Below are 18,880 nucleotides of genomic sequence, written 5' to 3'. Positions count from 1 at the left end.
AGAGGGAGCTCTTCTTAATATTTTGACACCAAAATCATGTCGATACACCTTACCGACTGCGAGTAAAGCCACCCACGCTTTAACTTGACAGACTGTATTAGACTTACAATAATACGCATCTTTGTCCGGCTTGCTCGCTTGTTTTTGGTGCGAGCTTGGACTCTTTGGTCTCATGGACATCCATTTCCAACCGGGTTGTTGAGTCCGACCCAGGAAATGATACACAACATCTTCTGGGGTGGCAAATTTTTTCTCGGAGGCTGAATTATATTCACAATAAATCCAATCTGGATGTACTTTCCAATGTCCTTTGAATGAGTCCGTTACTGAAAATAGATAAATTCAAATGTAAAGCAGTTCGCGTTTGAAACTTTTAAATTTGAAAGCCTTCTGATATAGGGCAATTTAAAATTATTTTCAGCTCTAATTTTGGCTTTCAAATTGAAATACTGAAAGTATTTTTAGTTCGAAAAATGTGAAAATCTTTATCGTCGATCATTTGGAAAGAATTAAATTTTTTTTTAAAATTAAATTATTTTTGCAGATAATTGTGAAAAAATGTAGTGTTTAACTTGACTTTCACTTACCATTGAGAAGTGCATGTCTTATTTCATGCTCAGCATGTAAACTATACATGCCATAGCCTTCCGGTAATGCCAACCCCAGAGAGAATGGCGTGCCTTCAATTTGCTTGTAAAAATATTTATTGTGTTTAATAGTGACCCTCCGCTAAAAAATAAAAATGAACTCATCATTAAAAATCGAAATAATAAAATTAACTGGTTTTTCTGGATATAATTCCTTGCTTACCATATCATCATAATGAGCTTTCACAGCAAAAGCAGTCTCTCCTTCTTTCTGGTCCACCATTTCATGTCTGAGCTGCAATATAAAAAAGTAGTTTACATAGATTAAAAATGTTTTAATTTAAAATTTGCAATATAATATATTTGATCTAAATAATTCTTGTAACGTTCGAAACAAGAATTAGAAAATTAGGTAAATTTCTACTTACGTCCAAAAGGAGAGAATCATTCAGATGATGAGAGGGTCCGTCATATTCAGTCAGTTCAACTTCTGACAAATCCACACCTATGTATTTAGGTTTTAGGGTTTCCTCATACTAATTTAAAAAAATAGAATAAAAAATTATTCATTTGATTTTTTGTTAAAGAAGTATCTTAGGAAATAAAATATGAATTCGCGATCAAATGTGTTGACATTTTAAGTATTCCTATGCTAAAATAATACTCACGTCGACATTTCCTGGCTGCGATAGTTAAAAATTTTAACTTTTAGTTACGAGTTCTTTAATTAAAAAATTAAGATTTAACATTTAATGGGTATATCTTACCATCGGTCGCAAATCTGGATGATAGAGGACTCGTCCATTGTTATCGACTATGAAGGAATAACCATTCACCCCCAACTGAAATTAATGTAGTTTTAGTTTATAAACTAAAAATAAGCAAAGTATAAATTCACTTAGAAATTTAATAAAGTGACAACAAATCAAACGGACCTTATAAGGTGGGATTAGTTTTTGAATTTCCTCTACGGGCACATCAGTCCCGACAATTCCCAACAAATTCGCATTCTTCTCCTACAAAAATTAAATCAGACAATTTATCATACATTTAAACATTTAAAAATAGATCAGTTATTTATTTTGAAATATATTTATAAAAAACAATTTTCATTATTACTTACAGAATAATTTCGACGATCCAGAATGGGAGCCGTGACTGATACCATTAGTTGACCCTGATATTCAGCACCATATCTGCTGCTCTGTAAGTAATCATATGTCAAAATTAATACAAATACAAAATAGAACATATTATATTTGTCTTTGACATTTTGTTTAGTTTCACAGTCATTTTAGAGCTGGAAAACTGTTGAAGGGGGTTGCAACTCACTTTTATAGTCGTTAGGTCTATCCAAAAATTCTATAACCCGAAAGGGAAATGTCTTAATGATGCAATAATAAAATCCTTATGAAAAAACATTAGAGAAACTTCATTATGACATATATAAAGATTTTCATATACTGAATTTTCTATAATTTTCGTAGCGATTCAAAATATTTCAAAGGATTTTAAGTTATTTTGAGAAATTTCTTAAGATTTAAAAAACTTTATTGAATAGAGCTTTAATTAATAAGGTCAATTTATTATTAAAGGGATTAAAAATGTTTTTAAGCATTTTAATTAAGTTTTACGATTATATAATTATATATTTTCAAAGATATTTAAAGGGATTTCAAAGATTTTCACAAGATTGAAAGAAGTTTATACTTCCTCCAATTATTTCCAAGGATTCACATTACTTTAAAAGATTTAAATTTATTTTCAAAGATTCGAAAGAATTTCAAGTGTTTTCAAACGTTTCAAAGAATTTTAAACGACTTGCAAAATTTTTGAGCTCAATTTAAAAATATTTAAAGTGATTGAAGCTATTTTAACAGATTCCAACGAATTTTAAGATATTTTGAAAGCTGTAAGGGATTTCATAGAATTTGGTAGGATTTTCAAAGGTTTTAAGCTCGATTTTACGGGATTTCTAGAAAACATTGAAAAATAAATTAAATGGAATGAAATTTCAAGGGATTTTAAAGTATTTCAAAGAATTTCACAAGATTGAAAGGATTTTATAGAACTACAATTATTTCGAAAGATTGACGAGATTTTAAGAGAGTTGACAGATTTTAAGCTATTTTAATCGAGAAAATATGGTTTTTGAAGAAATATCTATTTCCTGAAAAAGTGAACTTAGCACTGTTTAGCTTCCCCTGCTCAGATTGTAAAATGATAAAGCTATCAGCAGTATTTCAATTTTCAACTCAATTACTTGAAAAAAATAGAGTTTTATAAATTTAAATTTCAAAAAGAAGAAAGAGAAACTATTTGAATAACATACTTTTCCTCCAACGTAAACTGGTGTCCAGTGGATGGGATGATCATGCTGATATAACACCATGGGACGAGAGAGGACTTTTACATATTCAAAAACTTTTGAATTAATTTCATCTCTGTTGGTTATCCTTGCGTAGAATCCTAAAATTTAAAATATGATAAAAAATTTACTGAATAAAAAAGCGAATCCTCGTCAGACTTGTATCGGTTTTCGTGGAAATCGGTTGGTATCGATTTTAAAATACTTGGGATTTCATGTTTTGAGCCCTCGAAAATGTAAGGCTTTCTATTTTAAAGCTTACGTATTATGGGTAAAAAAATCTAAATGTCACTTTTAAACATTAAAAGCATATTTCTTCCATCATAAAATTGACTTTAAATAATTTTTATTGTTAATCTTACCTTTGTTAGTGCAGGCCAAATTATAAAGATCAGGACTCTTCTCCCCACCGATTAAATAGTTAAAAAGTCTCACAGGCTTATGGGGTTCATTATACTTTTTTATCAATTCAATTGAAGGTGCTTCAGAATTCGAAGTTACTAACATTATTGCCTGATTACATTGAGATCCTTGGCCAGTTTTATTGTATCTGTTAAGTAATTCAAAAGCCGAATTAAAAGCAGCAGTTATGTTAGTTGGCGAATCTGGTTTTAACGAATTAAGAGCTACTTTCAGCTCTTTTATATTTTCCGTATTTGCTGGCAAAAGACTGTCTTTAAAACAGCGAATAATTTCCTCTGCACTTTCACCATATTTGTAGATGTTGACATAGTCGGCAGGGCCAAGAGAATCTAGAATCGTTTTTGTCGTGGCGATCGTTAAATCTCGAATTTTATTTGATGATAAACTAGATCCATCTACCAGAATCACAAGATCTTTGGGGCTCGTTGCTCCACCAATAAACCAATCCGAAATTCGAAAATCGTAGACATCTCGAACTGTGCTGGATTTCCTTGGCTTTGATACCGTATCTATTGGTGGCCAGGATATTGCTAAAATTATGAGAATTATTTGAAAGTTGATGAAAATTTTGAAAAGTGGTTTTCTGTGGTGATTTAGAGAGAAAAGATACAAATTCTTACCAGGGAATCGTCTTAAAATTCCGACAGTAGCACCAAAATATTGCCAAGATAGGGTTGGATCACTTTCATAGTTGTTGACGAAAAGAGGATCCAAATGCTCGCTCCATTGAATAGCTGCTGCTACATCAGCATCTGAAATATTTGTCATTTTGTTTTATGGTAACTTTGAACGTCTTAAGAATGCCAGAATTTTTCTAATGTCATTATTTTTATCACGATTTGTTAATGCTAATGCGCAAACAGACGGTAATAACTCTTAGAAAATGTATTGAACTTCTAAAATGGATATTGAGTACCTCTTGAAATGTGAAATACTAAGCAGAATTCGATAAAAATCCGAAGAAGTTTCAAAGTTTCACAATCTACTTGTATTTGGGGTATTCATTTTCAAGTTTAACTACCCCAAAAAGTTTTCCAATCCAAGTCAATCTTGGAAAAAATTCTGTCATTTGAATAAATATTTATTGAGGAGTAGAAGATGAAAATTTCGAAAGTTTCATGGATATTGTCTCCTGCTGCTATTTTTTACTCTTCTAATGGCAGTAGAAAAATGATTTTCCAGTAAGGTAAACGTCCCAGTAATCGTGACCATAAGTGATTTCAATGACTTCAAATATTTATAAAATTGTTTTGGAACGATTATTTAAAAAATAATTGGTACTGATTGAAGCATTAAACATCCTAGAATATCATAAAAATTGTTTTTACCTTATATTTGATATTACTTTTTATTTATACTCAATTTAAATTAAAAAAGAACCGATGTCCCAGTTATCGTGATTTCCAAATCACATGACAGGGTGAGTGGGGGGTGGGGGTAAATTGATGGAAAAAAGCTTGAAGTAATACTTAAACAGACCTAAAGATTGTGTCTAAGTTTAACTTAAATTGGACAACTTTGATTTTTGGCAAAAATATGAATTATGTAAAGTTAAATAATTTTTAAAAGGTTTTAAAACTTATCTTAAGATCTTAATATTTCATAAAATTTCATGAAATTATTTAAAGATATTTACTATTTCAATTAAGGTCTGAAATAGCTATCGGAAAATTTCTTGAACTTCTGTAATGATTCTTAAACAGTTTGAGCAGTGTCAAAAGACTGATAAAAATTTAATAAAAGTTACCAAACTTTTTTAATTTCAAGAAAAGGTTTAAAGCTCTAGAAACATTTTTCTTTCCGAAAAAATATCACTAAAATTGATAAATAGCATTTTTCATTTTAACATAAGTCGTATCGTTTCTTGTCAGACGAAATGTGTCAAAAATAATTTTCGCAATTTGTGATTTTTACTTAAACTACTTAAAAAAATACAAAATATTATCATTATTAACATATCATGTAATTTTTTAATAATGAAAAATAAATATTTAACAATAGGATACCTTAACGAGAGTAATCTATTTTCGTTTATTGATCAACAGTCTTTATTAGTTTTTCATTATAATCTATTAAAAATTGCTCTGAAATTTATGATAGAAGTTTCGATAGTTTACTGTAAATTTTTTAAAGATATTTGCTAATTTAATAAACGTTTGCAACGAAGCATCACAGAATGTCTTAAACTTCTGTAATGACTCTTAAGTAGTTTGTGCAGTGTCAAAGGACTAATCAAAATCCAATAAAAGCTTCCAAACTTTTTTAATCTCAATGAAAGCTTTTAAGATCCACGTAATATTCTTTTATTTTTATGATAAAATATCTCATAGGTTTACTAAGAATTCACACATCACATTTTTAATAAATCAATAAAACATTGGTGGCCCATTTAACTTTAGCTTTTTTCACATTTTATAAATAGGCTTTCATCAAGTCTAGATTAGGTAGAAAAGTTGCCACATCTAATTTTCTTAACAATTTCGTTTAATAAATCTAACTTAAATTTTGATATAAGTCATTTAGTTTGATTTTTTAATCTAGATTATATATTACATATATCCTGTATTTTTTTCTCAAGTGTACCCATCCAAAAGATCACAATTGCTTGGATCAGACTCAAACTCAGCTAAACTTTTGTCATTTGAAATTTTTCAGATTTTGTGTGGTCAGGCTCTTTTTGAAAGTACCTTACTATTTTGTTATAGTACAAAAAAAAAGAACATTTTTTTCAAGTAGAGTCATTAAAAAAATGTAGTTAGTCTCAGAATAAAACTTTATGACTTGCACTTTTTTTTTATTGTTCATTCTGCTTCGGGAAAACCATCTACTTCCCATTAACCATAATTGTTTGAGAAAATGATTATTTCACATTAAAAAGCGTGAAAAATTATATCGAAACTTCAGTAGATAACATTTTGTTTACTGTCATTAAAGAAGTTATATAGTTGCTTAAAATAGGGTTTTATATTGGTTTGTAAACAAAAAAGAAGCATTTCCTCCTTCAAGGTAAAAATGGTTTAAAAGTGTCAAACTAAAAAAAAAAAATTTATAGGGAAATGGGGGTCAGATTTTAAATTAAAAAAGTGGTTTTGAGATTCGGTTGAACGTGCAAAAATAAATGGGAAACATTTAGGTCATAATTGTTTGTTCCCAAATACAAAAGAAATTGAGTAAACCTGAAAAATAACTTGGCTGCACAATGAAAAAAAATGCACTCTGTCCTTTTCGTTACATATTTGTCCAAAGGAAAATTTGTATCCCGTAAACTGCCATTACCTCACTGGGACACGTTGAGGAAACAGGCAACTCGAAATTTTATATTGTATAATTTGATTTCTTTTTTCTGGATGAAAATCCGTTAATTTTTTTATTTTTTCTGTACAATATATGTCAAATTTTATTTTTAGGCTGTTTGCTTGAGTTTCATTCATACATTTTTATAACAAGTAATATTTATATACAGCTGTACCCGCACTTGAAAACCAATTTTTTTAAATTTCTTGTTTGCAGAGTTTTTAAATTTTCTTGAGCTTCAATCTTTTTACATTTTAGAAGGTCAAAAGAGGCTTTCTAATATTCTGCGGATTGTAATCAATCATTTTTAGTTCATTCACCTCTGTTTTTGGAAAAAGATCTTAATACCATAATGTAAATAGTAGAAGAGTTTTTGCCAGTACATACAAAACTTTTCGGTGATAAAAATTCACTAGCAAAAATTTGCTGAAATCCAGGAATCAAAATCGGTAACACAATGAAGTAAACATTTTTTTTGGTATTGAATAAAATTGTCATTACTTGTGGTTCAAGCGGTTTTCTGAGTAGGTGTTGATTTCTTCTAGCATAGAATACACTAGAAAAATAATTGATGAGGCCCAGGAATCGAAATTGTAATTACAGAAAAGTTTCCAAATTTTGCAGTTATTAAAAAAATTTCTATTGTATTTCTATTCTAAAAATGCTGATATGTTATCAGAAAACAATGTTTTACTAGGGCATTTTTACTAGTGCATTTTTGCCACTGGAAAGTTTTAAAGCACGTGAAAAAATTATTTTCCTATTTTTACACGTGTTAAGAATATTTTCCGGAAACAGGGATGAATTAAAAAGGAATTACTCTTGGACAATTTGAAAATTGAAAAAGAAGACATTTCTTTCGAGGACGCATAACCAAGCAGCATATCCATTGATTCAAAATTAATTACACTTTTTAGAACACCAATACGCTACTTTTTTGAATGAAATCGATTTTGAATTCTAGAATTTTTTATTTTCGATGCACCCTAATATCTACTTTTTATTGTCTTACGGTATTTAAGAAAAAATGACCCATATGCAAAATTATTGAAAATTGTAATTCATAAATGCAATTATTAATTCGAGGCCATTAATAATAGATAACATATAATGAAGGTAGGTATCTAGTAATGTAAGTTAAAGAATATGAAATTTATACGAAATTTAATATAAATGAAAAATTGTTGCATCACCTGTGTCCTTGATAGCTGGGGGTAAAAGGACGGCCGACAGACTAACATTGACTTCCAAATGATCAAAGTGACGATTAGGCGTGAGAGACATTTCTCGAGCACCGGACGCCACCTTCCCATCTTCGGTGAATAGATTTAGTCGATGAGATGCATAATACTTGGGAGAGGCGTTTCCTTCCCTTGGCGCTGAGACTGCGGCCTGTTCGGCACTCTCCATTAACCTCTATATAACGTTATTAAAAACAGATTGTATAATGTGCGCCTTGGCACCAAGTTGACAATTTTCACTTACAAGGGCAACCAAGACCCTTCGAAATTTTGTTTCGATTATAGTTTATAGTTTCGATCTTCCCAGTAATAAGTCGTTAATAAATTTGTAATTCGCTAAATTAATAATATGCGTTTTTCAGCGATCTTCTAGAAAAACGTCTTTAAAATTATCCACACATGTTACATGAACCGGGATGCGAGAGTCTTTCAACTCCCAGTTAGATGAGGCGGCAATGCTCTGAGTTTGTAACCAGAAAGTCCGGTCTTTTTCTTGCTGCCGGCATTTTTTGCTAATTTTACTTTTCATTGCAATTGACTTTTAATTTGTTTAAATCAAGCTAAAATACTCATTTTCAAACATTTTTTTCACATGAAAAAATTGGGGTTTTCAGCATTTATCATTTTCGAAGCAAATGTTTTAAGGATTAGTCAATAACGCGACATTCTGGAAAAATTTTGATTTTTTGTGCAATTATGTTAAAAAACATAACTCATTACACAAACCTTACAATATTAAACTTATAGTTATGATAGTAAATTTCTTTTATTAATATTCTATTTTTGCATTATATTGTTTTACAATTTCCTAATATTTGAATATTCTCTTTATTCTTATTATAATATTTTAAATTTTGTTATTTTCATTTCATATGAAACACATAATAAAAAATATATAAATGTTCGATTAAATAAGAAAAATGAGAATTTTGTATAAAAAAAACTTTTTTTTAGAATAAAAGTAGTAAAGGTTGGGAAAATCATTTGATTATGAATTACAATTTAATAAATCCAAGTAACGTGCATGGAGTTTTTGAAAGTCATTTTTCTCGAGAATAGCTGAAAAGTGCATATTATTGATTCAGCATATTACAAGTTTGTTCATGGGAGGAGTATGGATCCAAAGAAAATTCCGAAGGGTGTTGGTTCCCCCTATCATGAGAGGTTGGTCACTGACCGGCAAAATCGGGAAAAGGGGGAATTTTCCTCGAATTTCGAGTTGGAATACTGGGAATTTTTTTTATTCATTCTTAATTTTTCAATAACTATAAAACGTATGGATTTAACCGGATACTTTTCTATTGAATAGACTAAAGATTTCAGAGTTCATGTTTTCTTCCAAAATGAATGATCCTTTTATATTTAAATACCAAATTTCCTCAATATATATTTAGCTTAGTAATTACATGAGTTTCATTCATGTAATTGGCAGTATAAAGTTATGATTTATGGTTTCACTACATTTTTCATAAATAAATTGCGAAGTTCTGTAAAAGAAGGACCTGCTTTGACGATATAGAGTTACGTTTAGAGGCATATCTCCGGATAAATTCCCGTCATTTTAGGCCCTAAACGCACATTTTTCTGTGATATTCCATTTTATGTAATTCAGTACACAAGAAGGCTTGTTCAGTAATTGTGTTTCTTATAATAATCTTCTTCGAAAATATTAAACTGAATCATTAAGCCCTGCAGATTTAGTTTCTTCGAAAACCCAATTTTTGAGAAAACCGTATTTAAAGTTGGCGAGGGCCAACTCTCGTGTTATATTCATTCAAATGCAAAAGTTATCAGATTTTACCACATAGATTGAAGTATGATTTCACATGAAAACCCTAGAATCTACTTTTTTATCCTTGTTCACATAATCGCAAATATCTCCTAAACTGCAAGCGAACTATGGTTTATTTGATAAAAAAACAGTATCTGTTTAAATCTATTTTACAATAAAATAAATGGTATATATTATACCTGGGAATTTTTTAAATACTTCATTTTTTTCAGAATTTATATAATAAAAAAATTAGTATCCATGGTATAATTATTATTTTAATTGTTTAAAAGTCAACTGAAAAATATCATTTTTGAACGGGATACCCAGGAAATAGCCGGGAATTTTTTTTCTGAAGTTTGAGTGGCCACCCTGAATATTTAAAATCAAACATTTCAAATTCGTACAAAAAAGTATTCTATTCAAATGTCAAATTTGGCTTTTTTGTTTCATTTTTATTCAATGCTACTTTTTTCTTTTGTTTATAATAATATAGTTTTAGGGTATAAAGCTTCTTTTAAAATACTTCTTTTGCTGCCTCCTAGTAAAATTATGGAGGTTTTATATGCGAAATTGCTTAATTTTTAATTCCCAAAAGTAACTCTAAGGAAAACGTCAAATAATTGTAGAATTTTGAAGGCTTCAATTCGGGATAGTAATTTACAATATTTGTACATAAAGTTGATCTAGTTTCAACAGATCCAATTTCGTTGAACCCAGCCCCCATATAAACGTTCCAAACATAACAGACAGCGAATTTGGGTAAATGTAGTCACGGATTTTTTAATTTATCAATTTTAAAGAGTCGAATAAAAATTATTCTTTGTTAATGGTTTGAAATTTGCATTTCTTCAATTCGTAATAATAATTTTCAAATCTTCTTAACATTTTTAAAACGCATTCTAATTGTTTGAAGTAGCTCAAATTAAAAATGTTATTGAATAATAAACATACTTAAAGAAATTATGAAATGAAAAAATCTCATTATCAAAAATATATGAAGAACATGAGTGGCGATATGTGAATTTGTAGTTCATGGAGTTCTATTTTTTATTTTTGTTGATATTTCCGATACATAGAATTCTATGGTCTTAAAAAACTGTACGGTAATATTGCCCATGATGAAGATGAAGTATCATAATCGTAAATTTGCTTTCTTTAAAAATATTTTCATGCATTTTTGATGATTAAGATCTTCTCTCTTTGACAAATTAACAAAAATTAGTTATTAATTACTTAGTGTAGTATTAGTTTGAACTTTCAAGGTGAAAGTAAGCTTAAAAGCTAAGAAGTTGGCTGATCGAACGAGTGGATTCAGCTGATCTAAATGGATAATTAATTAAATAAGATATGATGTTTTAAAATCTGAGTAATTTGCCATCTTGACAAATATTTTAGATCTAGAAGATTTAAAACTAATATTGCGAATTGTAAAAATGCTCATTTGAAACATTTAAATATATGAGTAATTAAAAATTTGAATTGTGAACTTTTTTAAATTTTGGCTATTTTAAATTGAAGGGCCTGTTCCATAATGTCACAAGACATGATCATTTAAATATTGTAAATATAGTGCTAAAATTGTTCGGGAAATGTCTTAAAATATATATAAGAGCGTCTGTTTAGCCTTTTTATTTTATGTAAATAGGGTAGTTTTGTTAAGTTTTCTACTTGGATTGTAATTAAAAACGGGGTTTTAGTGTATCCTGGATAAAATTGTATTAATAAAATTGCATTATTTAAAATAATAAAAACTCAAATGGGCATGGAAGACGTGCCCTACTTAAATATGTTGTACCATTTGCCAAGATTATAAACCCGCTGAATATAAGCATGTAATTGGTCACGTAATACTCTGGTGGTACATACCCTTAAACGTTTTAATTAGATGCTCTCAAATTAAAAATATATTACGGCAATAAAAGCTTTATAAATGCCTATCTTTAAATTAAACGTTCAAAAGTAGTAATTTACTAATAGAAGTATGATAAATTCCATAATTTCTAATTGAATAAAACTTTTAATATCGAAAATTTAGGAATGGTATACTATTTCAAATCTTTAAAATGTTTAAAACCTGCAATTTATACTTCAAATAAGTCAGAATGAAGTAATTTGAAAATTCAGAAATTGTTAAATTGAAACATTCAAAATACAACAAATTTAATTTGAAGCGTTATAATTTATAAGTTTGTTAACTTTCTGATTTTAAAATTGAAGAATTTTTTAATTAAGTTTGAAATTATTTAATTTGGATCATTTTCAAATTTATTAAATTTTTCAAATTAGAAGGTTTAAATCGTGGAAGGTGATTAAAAATTTGTCATTTTCAAATGATTTAAATTGATCATTCTTTTATCTTGACCATTATCAAATGGAAATTGTTCACTGTTAAAGGCTTCTAATAAAATATGCTTGATTTTAAAAGTTTCAACTTGAAATTATTGAATTTTTAAAGATATAATGCGCAATTTAAAATCTGAACATTTTCAGAGATTTTAATTCAAAATCGCTCGATTTTACAGTTTTATTTGAAAATAATCAATTTTATTCTCGTGTAGGTTAGAATTTCTTGTAAATGAAATATAATTTAAGATGAAAAATACAACATTCAAGTTCAATTTTTATAACAAATGAATATTATATATATAATACTTCACACCATATATCGATAAGTTCTACGAAGAATAGGCTATCTTTTTGTTTCCGTTAAGAATTAGGCTAAGTTCATTTTGTATGAAATTTAGTAAACACGCAGAAGTGTTAAAATAAATATAAATCTTTTAAAATTTCTTGTTTTGAAAGTTATAGAAGCCTAAATTACATTATAAACTCTAATACAAAATGCTGAAGTTTTGAATTCGTTGGAAATATTTTGAAAAATAATACGTTATTTATTCCTCCTGAAAACTTAGCTAAATGACGTTAGCCTAATTCTTAACTGGAACGAAAAGATAGCCTATTCTTCGTAGAACCCATCGATATAAACTAAATATAATTTTTCCGCCTGGGTTAATTTTAAAATGATTGAATAATTTCTATTTTTATACGAATTAATATGAAAGGAAAAGCAAAGGATGAAGTGGAATGAAAATGCATGTCAATACGTTTTATAAAATGAGGTAATCTTTAGCGAATGGGAACATGCGGTTCGAAGATCTCTGGCAGACTAGCTCCTGTGATTTTTCACAAATGTCGATATGGAGCGTGAAAGCTGCTAGTCCGGAAGATGAGAAACGTATATTTAACATGAATGAATGGGAATGAATTGGAAGTGATCAGTGCGTAATAGTATTGACAGTCCCAATACGGGAAGATATTCCTGTAACGATGAATTTAATAATCGCTGATGGATTTCATTGACCAATAATCCCTGTTTAAATGTTCAACAATAGTGGTTCGATAGTTAGACTCAAAACTAATATAAATATTTCACTCTTTAGGATTTTTCTATTCCATTCTCTAGAATTGAGCACATTATAAAAATTATGTAATATCTCGGGACAATTTGTTTTAATTAAGTAATTAAAATGACTGCATTACCATGACTGCATTCATTTTGAAGTCCATTAGATTTTTAACCTCTGTAGCCATTTCGCGCACCATCATGAGGCCATCCTTTTTGCTCACACTTGCTTTGTCTGGGCCGTGACTTGCATACGTCTATAGAATTTTCAAAAATAATATAAATTAACTCGCAAAAATTACCTTTTATTCATATTTAGTAGAAAATTATTTTCCAAATAGTCTATCTTCTTTAAAATCAAACAGTTGTTTATTCGCAAAAATCAACCGTAATCTTCGGTTCGTGTTCATAGCCTCGGATCAATGTCGTTACATAACAGTGAACAGAACAAATTCCACATCCGAAACTGAGGACATTTTCATGCAAATTGTTTGCTTTGCTTATATTTTTAAAGAAAAGATCCAATAAAGCAAAAAAGTTGTGAACTTTCTCTTATATTTTTTTTCAATTTCAATAACAGATACAAATAAGACTTTTGCGAGAAAATACAATATTTCTTTTTCTTACCCGTTTTATTTCGGTGATCTTGGTGACTTGTTTTCCAAACTCCCAAAGGTCTACTCCGAACCTCATGGCCCAATTTTTTACTCTGAAAATATATTTAATGTCTCGTATTTTCGGCAACAGGTTAAATAATACACCCTGTGATATTTTTATTCTTTCTCTATTTTTTAAAATCAAAATCTGATCAATATATCTGGAATTTGTGTTCTCCCTAATTTCAATTTTCACCATACAATTGGCTCAAAACTTTCTTCAGGGTTGAAGAAACTTTTAAGCCCTTTTGTCATAACCTAATAAGCCTCTTACAAGTTGTGGTTTAAGTGTTTTTCAAACCACGAGGATGATACTTTCACGTGTACAGACATAACTCACAAAAAGACTTTACTTTGAAATTAATCTTTTCGCGTTTAGTTAAAGGATACCATGAATAAAATTATGAAACGTTTTAATTTTCATTGAAGAATGATATTTTAATTTTTTTGTTAGAGTAAGCCTTGGTTAGTGGGGCAAAAGCAAAGTTTGGAACAAAAATTATTGTTCAAGTGGACAATAGTCAACCTCGAAGTGAAGTTGCAAAATTCCAGTCGCGATACCGAAGTTTAAAGTTGATCGTTTCGTGGCATAAATTGTGATTCTACCAACCTGTGTTGAAAATGAAAATAGGCCATTTTATATCACGAGACCAGCTTTAATTTTCAATAGATCGAAATCCATTTTCGGTTATTTTCGATAGTGTGTTCCTCTTGAAAAAAACATTCACTTACTTTCCTAAAAAATTATCTACAAATCTAAGTTTTTAAATTCTTAATTTAATTAAATAAAAATATGTGTATTTCTTAAAAACGATTTATTCTTCAGATCATTCAGGTTTTTTTATGCTGATTTTGACCAATTTTTTTGGTATTTACATGTAGCTAAAACATACCCATTGCCAAGAATAATCGCGCACTGAGAGAGTCTCAGTTTTTATTGCGACTATTCAACCCTCCTACGTTGTTCAATTTTTGGCCTCAAGCCAGAAAGTTTACGTTGAATCAATGAAATATTGCATTGCTGACGATATTTATTGATTTAATCAGGATTAATTCTTTCATTTAAATGAAGAATTCTTGTTTCAACTTACAATTGATAAATATAATTATTTTACTGGAATTGATATCTCTCTGATACATAAATTGTTATTTATAGCAATGCGAATATATTTATAAATTTCACTGTTTTTTAAAAGGAATTTGAGAACTAATTAATAATTCTTTTGTACAAATTTCGGGTTTTTAAAGTAATTTAAAACTTATCGCAAAGTGTAGGTATATGCTTAAGTCAAGGGTTCTTTATAAGCACATTTTTTAGTCTCCGATAAAAAGGGATAAGGATATAATAGCGAATCTTTCAGAAATTTATTCACCTTGTTGCATGTCATGAAAAAATTAAAGTTTTAATAAAATGTGTTTATATTTTTATCTCGTTTGACGTATAAGGAATTAACTAAATTTGATTCTATCAATTATTTTCACGTTGGTATTTTACAAAATGATAGAAAATTATTGAATTTCTTTATCTAGATAAATAGGGCAATTAAATTAATAGTGAGAATAACATATAAAGTGATACGAAAATGATTACTTATGCACTAAAAAATAAATGTAAGATTTCATTAGTAGAGTATAACTTTATATTATTTATCAACCAGTATTTTTATGGTGCATTAAACCTTTTATGTCAAGAAGCTTTATACAATAGTTAAAAATATTTATTTTCTTATTTAATATTTTCCGGATAGAATTAGAGGGGGATGATCGTACTTCTGAAGAATGAACCACTATTGGCGAAGTTATCCTGTAGAGAATAATATTAGCAAAAATTAATAAATATTTCAAGTTATTCAGAGTGAAAGCCAAGTTAAAAATTAGTTTATCAGTGTATTTAAAATCAAAATTTTTCTGTCTCGAAAAGCATTAAGAGGGTTTAGTTATGGAATAAAATGAGTCTGCTATTTTCTTAATGTTCTTAGTTAACCATAATATCCTAATTACGTTCAATTATGAGGCTGATGAAGTTTAATAGATTACCAAATTTTAGTCATGGCCAATTCTGGTATCGATCATAAAATTAAATTCAGAGAAAGAATTCAGAATGAGGTTTATTATCCGTTTAATCAATTTACTCCTTCCGAGTTTGGAAATGGATTTATAAGAATCCTCGATAGAAACTGAATTAAAAGTTTGTTTCGCTACGTGTTTGCTTTGGCTCAATTCACTTTCTGCCCTAAATATCTGGTTAAAGTTGAAAACGAACTTTACTTGGAAGAATAGAATTTATTTATTGTAGAAAAAGGAAAACAGTTCACATTTAAATAATTTGTGAATAAACTTGAAATCTAAAATTAGGGTAATTCAAAAAATAAATAATACGTATAGGGGAGAGGAGTTTGGCAAAGTATCATTCTTCATGTTAAAAAGAATGGAAAAACTATCACGCAGGGAGGAGGCTGTTTAAAGTACGTGCAAAATGTATCTATCACGTATTTTGTGTATGGTGCCATTATTATTTTATTCGAAGATATTGTTATCGTCGATATTTTTTAGCGTCTAAAAAAAATAAAGGAGATAATTATTCTAGTGATAGGAGTAATGAAGAAAAATATTTTTAATGAACGAATTTATTTTCAGTGTTTCTAACAAATGACTATTAAAGTGATAAATAGAAATGTATTATTTATTGGATTTAATATAATTACTTCGAATTTATCTAGAGTGCCTTTTTATTTTTGATCAAGGTTAAAGATTTTAAAGATGAAAATTTGTTGAATATAAAAAGTAATTTTCTTCAAAATATTCTTCACTTATGGCAGATCATAAATTCAGCAAAAATTCTGTTATAATAAAAATGTTGGAATGAAGTTATTAAAAGCAGTGAAAAGCTCTATCCAATTTCTCGTCTACAAGGCCCATGATTATTAGTCCTGTAGCATAATTCATCATAGCCTTTTCGATTTATTTTATTTTTATTTAAAGTTTTCAATACAAATGTAAAAGTGGGTGCACTCATATCAAAAAATAATATGCTTATAAAACAAAAAATGTTGCCTTATTTAGTATCCCCTTTGAGAAACTCAAAAAAGAAATCAAGTCCTGAGTAACTCATCTCCAGAAAATCTGAGAGGTCAATTATTTGACGCCCCAATTTCTGCTGTGATAAACTGACGATAACGACACGGTGCGTAATTAGCATAATCACGCAATCACGAACAGGCTCCCCAAGTTGCGGGCACTCGACTAATTATAAGTAACTTCTCCAACCCTTAACAGTTTGCCGGATTTATAGGTGGTTGTAAATGTAAGAGCGAATGAGGCGCAAGAAATTGATAATCGGAGATGCAATCGACCATAAAAGTAAAGTAGAACGACTGAACTATAAAAATAATCGATCGCTCACAGGGTGTACAAATGGTTCTAGGAATACGAGTCATGCTCCTAAATGTCTTTCGCAACTCTACTCACTCATTATGAGGGATATCCTCCTCCTGCTGTCTGCTCACTTCCACACCAATCAACAGCAAAAAGCAAAAACACAATCCTTTCCTCACTGCTCTTCCCATCTTGTTTCACCGGCGAATTTTCACCACTCGAGCTTATCAGAAACTTCCGCCACCCCCTCTTTAACGTCTTTCGGTTGCATCAATCTCAGCGCGTTATCTCGCTCTCATCGATATCACCACACTCCCTTACAAAATTATTTATTTCGCCTAAAAACGTATATATTGTTTGTAAATAATTATTTTCCTATTGTAATTATCAATCTGAATTGCAAGTTCTAGAATACTTTTCAGACAGATTACGTGATTGCCATCTCGAAATCAGAGTCAGCCTCCGAGATTTATATCACCGGGAAAAATTCACAGCAACCCGGCATATCTCAGGGTCTGGCTCTGATATATATTATATATTGAAACGTTTTATCACCTCGTTGAAGGGTGAATTTACGGCGCATGCAAAAGCACCTCGCGCCGATTTCTTGGCTAGAAAAAAAATAGTGTATCGTTGCGAGGTCCTGCGCGGTGATCTGTCGATGTTTGATATTAGTGCCGCTTGGAACGCTAAAGCAGGTACAGGTACTTGACCATTAATTATCTCATCACCCAGACCCAAGGTCGCACACTCTTATCACTTTCACACAAATTCACAAAATCCATAAAATCTACCCAGGAGCACCGCTTTTCTCTTTCTCGGGTGACGGTGTCTCTCCCTAGGTCGAAGTGTCTCACCCCAAAGTTAGCCTCTCTTTTCGTCAACCCAGAGTCTCTTCCTTCGGCAAGGAACGAATTTTTCACTTTTTTAGCACAAAAACAAACTACCCTTAAAGTCACGCGATTCAGCTTCTCCAGTTAACCTGAAGGCGCGGCAAAACTCTACACCCCGGAGAAGAATGGAACTTTGATATGGAACCCTGGGCCGGAATCGAATCACTCTTCCTTATTTTAGACGTGTTTTCCCAAGGAAATCGCGAGAAGAAAATATAACCATCTCGATCGCGACCCACGGCGCGCGCGCGCATTACTCTTACTACGTCTACAAGCGACGGGCGTTTTAGGAATCGAGCTTTTCTGGGGGTGTGGGTGTGCGTGGGGTGAGGGCTGGGCATGCGATGGCAGAGGAAGAGAAAGAGAGCGAGAGGAGCGAGTAAGCTGGTGGTAGATTCACCCCCTGCGAGGGGGGATTCACCCCCTCTTTTGGTTTTGTGGAGAGGGGGTGAATCCCGGTTACATGCCGCGAGCGTGACAGGGCGCAAGCTCGGCATCATTGATTTAACACGCACACAGGGAAGAAACTTACGTAAAGGTAGGTACTTCCCTGGCGCGAGGTGACATCATCTTCCATTGGCAGTGAGAGCTCGTTTATGTTGGGGGTTGGTATTCACGCAGACTGTAGAGTACGAACTACGAATAGAACGTACGATGTGCTTGGTTCACTCGATGGCTCGCTCTCGCCTTTTAAATCCTAGTATGGTAATATTTGCTAGACAGGATGCAATGGAGAATAGAGGATAGAGGCGAGGGGCCATTCACTCTGAAATCAGATGAATCTTTGCCGACGATTGCATTTGATTTCATATTAGTTAATTTGAGATTTCATAGGATTTCAGACGATTGCTTCTTTCTTGTAAGCT

General features: G+C 30.5%; 1 protein-coding gene across 1 annotated transcript in view; it reads right to left on the bottom strand.

Moving 5' to 3' along the window:
• Positions 1 to 18,233, bottom strand: part of LOC117168208 (voltage-dependent calcium channel subunit alpha-2/delta-3) — a 30,352-nt gene extending 12,119 nt beyond the window's left edge. Inside the window, exons 1-15 of the mRNA XM_033353685.1 lie at positions 17,215 to 18,233; positions 13,718 to 13,799; positions 13,228 to 13,347; positions 7,866 to 8,088; positions 3,999 to 4,130; positions 3,318 to 3,908; positions 2,920 to 3,056; positions 1,711 to 1,791; positions 1,523 to 1,603; positions 1,355 to 1,429; positions 1,256 to 1,270; positions 1,016 to 1,123; positions 811 to 882; positions 588 to 729; positions 108 to 326 (exon numbers count right to left, since the gene is read on the bottom strand). Coding sequence (XP_033209576.1) covers positions 108 to 326; positions 588 to 729; positions 811 to 882; positions 1,016 to 1,123; positions 1,256 to 1,270; positions 1,355 to 1,429; positions 1,523 to 1,603; positions 1,711 to 1,791; positions 2,920 to 3,056; positions 3,318 to 3,908; positions 3,999 to 4,130; positions 7,866 to 8,088; positions 13,228 to 13,347; positions 13,718 to 13,799; positions 17,215 to 17,312 — 2,176 coding nt within the window. The 5' untranslated portion in view covers positions 17,313 to 18,233. The remainder of the gene's footprint in view (positions 1 to 107; positions 327 to 587; positions 730 to 810; positions 883 to 1,015; positions 1,124 to 1,255; positions 1,271 to 1,354; positions 1,430 to 1,522; positions 1,604 to 1,710; positions 1,792 to 2,919; positions 3,057 to 3,317; positions 3,909 to 3,998; positions 4,131 to 7,865; positions 8,089 to 13,227; positions 13,348 to 13,717; positions 13,800 to 17,214) is intronic.
• Positions 18,234 to 18,880: the final 647 nt, after the last annotated feature.

Source organism: Belonocnema kinseyi, chromosome 2, assembly GCF_010883055.1.
Source record: "Belonocnema kinseyi isolate 2016_QV_RU_SX_M_011 chromosome 2, B_treatae_v1, whole genome shotgun sequence".
Taxonomy (NCBI): domain Eukaryota; kingdom Metazoa; phylum Arthropoda; class Insecta; order Hymenoptera; family Cynipidae; genus Belonocnema; species Belonocnema kinseyi.
The sequence above is the reverse complement of the archived record's forward strand: the minus strand, read 5'-3'. Positions and strand labels throughout refer to the sequence as shown.